Source organism: Musca vetustissima, unplaced genomic scaffold (assembly GCF_032173495.1).
Source record: "Musca vetustissima isolate MV318-11 ecotype Yass unplaced genomic scaffold, APGP_CSIRO_Mvet_v1 utg5570, whole genome shotgun sequence".
NCBI classification, from domain to species: domain Eukaryota; kingdom Metazoa; phylum Arthropoda; class Insecta; order Diptera; family Muscidae; genus Musca; species Musca vetustissima.
The window spans coordinates 412,534-415,182 of record NW_026882635.1 but is presented as its reverse complement, the minus strand read 5'-3'; the positions used below and the strand labels follow the sequence as shown (position 1 = coordinate 415,182).

The window sequence follows — 2,649 nt, the reverse complement described above, 5'->3', positions numbered from 1 at the left end:
TATTGGCATAGAAACACAACTACGAAAAGTTGGTCACATTTTGGAAAAGTATGAGGAAGTCGAACTAGATATAAATATCGATGGAATTCCACTGTTCAAAAGCTCTCGTGTGCAATTGTGGCCAATCCTTTGCAGAATCGTTAATATTCAGGAGAAAACAAAACCGTTTGTTGTTGGATTATACTTGGGAAACACCAAGCCGGGTAGTGTGAATGTGTATTTGAAAGACTTCATTGATGAAGTGATTCTACTAAAAGGTCAGTTTATCATACAACAAAAACATTTAAAATTGAAGTTTCGTTGCTTAATATGTGACGCACCAGCAAAAGCCTAATCTCCGATGAGGACTTTGCTGTGCGAAAGTATCCATGCCACCATTCCCAAATGTTCAAAGAAGAAAAAACTCCTCTCGAAGAAATTGGATTTGGTATGATAAATCAGACTCCTTTAGATAGCATGCATCTCATTGACCTCGGAGTCACCAAAAAAATGCTAACCAGAATAATGCATAATAAAACTGAAAAGAAAACCTCAAAACAAAATATTTCAAAAATATCTTCTGAATTGGTGAAATTTAAAAAATACATTCCAAGGGAATTCCCAAGAAAACCCAGGCCTTTAGATGATCTTTGTCATTGGAAAGCGACTGAATTTCACCAGTTCCTTGCTTATACAGGAATTATTGCTCTTTATAATAATGTACACGAAGATATTTATTATGAATTTTTAACTTTACATTGTGCTTATCGACTTCTTAACAATGCACGACATATGGATCAAAATATTGTTCAAGCTAATAATTTGCTTCAATTATTTGTCGAGAACTTCTCAACTGTATTTGGTTCGAACAGCATTTCTTTTAACGTTCATAATCTGCTTCATTTGGCTTCTTGCGCAGAAAAGTATGGTCCCCTTATTTCGTTTTCTGCATATGCATTTGAAAATAAACTGCAAACACTGAAAAAACATGTTCGAAAACCATCACATATCTTTCAACAAATTATTCAAAAGGAAAAAAATTGCATGATTGTCAACACTATTCAGGATGGGTTAAAATATGAAAAAGGTGTTATCGTTGGAGCTTTTGTAAATGATTGCTACATATCCTGCAAAGAACCAGATAATATTTGCGCGGTGAATTCATGCATTCCAATAAAAATTGATAATATAAAGAAAAAGGGCGAAATATATATTGAAGGCAGTCGAATTTTGGCATTAGAAAGTTTCTACGAAGAACCGGTGAATTCTTGTGAGATTGGTATTTTCAAAACGAATCTGACTCTAGGGGAAAAAGAGACATTTTGTATTAAAGACATTCAGTTCAAATTTGTATGCTTGCCAATTGATTCTGATTTTGTAATCGTGCCCATTTTACATTCCTGCTTTCCAGAGAAATATCAAGCACAAATTTTTACCTCCTAAGTACACAACTCCCGCACATAAACATGTCGAACGAAAATGCCAACCCTTCCAAAGGAAAAATGAAATATTTTGCTCCACAAGGTAATCTCCAAAGATTATCACTAAATTTTTAACAGTATAACAAAATTGAGTTCATATTTTTGATAGCTAATGCAAAATGTTCTTCCTGCCAAGAAAATGCCAGAAAACTAGACACGATTATTGATATTTTGGCGGAGCATAAAGTTTTACTGGATCGTGTTATTTCTCAGAACGCATTTGTGGACAATATTATGACAATTTTTCCAATTGAATCGGAAGAAAAACTTCGAGAATTTGATCGAATTCTCGCAACACAAGCAGATCTATATGTACGTATCTGCGTTTTGGGAATAACAAATTCATAACTAAAACAATTTTTACAATTGCAGACTCGACAAATGAAAAATCTCATTGCAGGTAACGCTGAACGTAATTTGCATAAAGTATTTGGAAGAAATATTATTATGGATTTTAATGTTGACGGAACTTTCGGGAAAAAAGGTCTACGAGATTTTGGTAATGTACTTGCCGCCATAATAGGTAAAACGTGTTTGTTTTTGTTTCAAATAAGTAATGCTAAAATATAGTTTATAAAACAGAAGTTATATCAACATTTAATAAATTACCTGACAAGACTTTACGAGCAGCGTTCCAACGCCAAAAGAAAAAGTATTTTAAGATCAACAAACGAAGCAGGCGCACCGAAGAAAAGGAACAAGATGAAAATGATGAAGAACCACAAATTTAACTGAATGTTTTTATGTTATACTATATAATTTTAAAATCCTAGTTCTAACACTATTCAGTTTTATTAAAAATAAGACAAGGTTTGGCCAGCCTTGAAAAAAGTGAGCTATATATGTAATCCATTTCTTAATTTATTACCTTGCCTAAAATTCGCAGACTGTTTTAGATTAATTAAATATATTGTGTGTAGATTGAACTGTGCTTTACTTTTGTTTTTGTTACTTAATAACTGCGTTAAAAATGTAACGTTGTTAAATACTTATTCTATTACAAGCATTTTCCTAAAAATCTCAAATGACTATTTGGTTCGAATGCCTCCATATGATCTCGAAAGGACTAATGGTCTTCTAGTGTTTATTTGGTTCAAATGTCTACATATAGCTCAGGATACCCAATAAAATGCAGTGATTATTTGGTTCAAACGTCACCATATAAACTTAAAAGATCTAATCTTTTTCT

General features: G+C 32.6%; 1 protein-coding gene across 4 annotated transcripts; it reads left to right on the top strand.

Annotated features, from left to right (window-relative positions):
* Positions 1 to 337: 337 nt before the first annotated feature.
* LOC133329232 (uncharacterized) lies at positions 338 to 2,308 on the top strand. Of its 4 annotated transcripts, XM_061537726.1 has the most exons (4): positions 338 to 1,503; positions 1,570 to 1,772; positions 1,833 to 1,983; positions 2,043 to 2,308. In XM_061537726.1, the coding sequence occupies exons 1-4, from the start codon at positions 1,446 to 1,448 to the stop codon at positions 2,189 to 2,191; spliced, it is 561 nt and encodes a 186-aa protein (XP_061393710.1). In that variant the 5' UTR covers positions 338 to 1,445; the 3' UTR covers positions 2,192 to 2,308. The 4 variants fall into 4 exon arrangements, 1 of the variants encoding a protein (XP_061393710.1); XR_009754306.1 differs by having other exon boundaries at positions 1,570 to 2,308; XR_009754304.1 differs by having other exon boundaries at positions 338 to 1,772; positions 1,833 to 2,308.
* The last annotated feature ends 341 nt before the right edge of the window (positions 2,309 to 2,649 follow it).

Coding starts and splice junctions, on each gene's coding strand:
- LOC133329232 (XM_061537726.1), top strand. CDS start 1,446: ATGTCGAACGAAAATGCCAACCCTTCCAAAGGAAAAATGAAATATTTT. Junction 1,773..1,832: donor CAACACAAGCAGATCTATAT/GTACGTATCTGC, acceptor TTACAATTGCAG/ACTCGACAAATGAAAAATCT. Junction 1,984..2,042: donor TGTACTTGCCGCCATAATAG/GTAAAACGTGTT, acceptor TTTATAAAACAG/AAGTTATATCAACATTTAAT.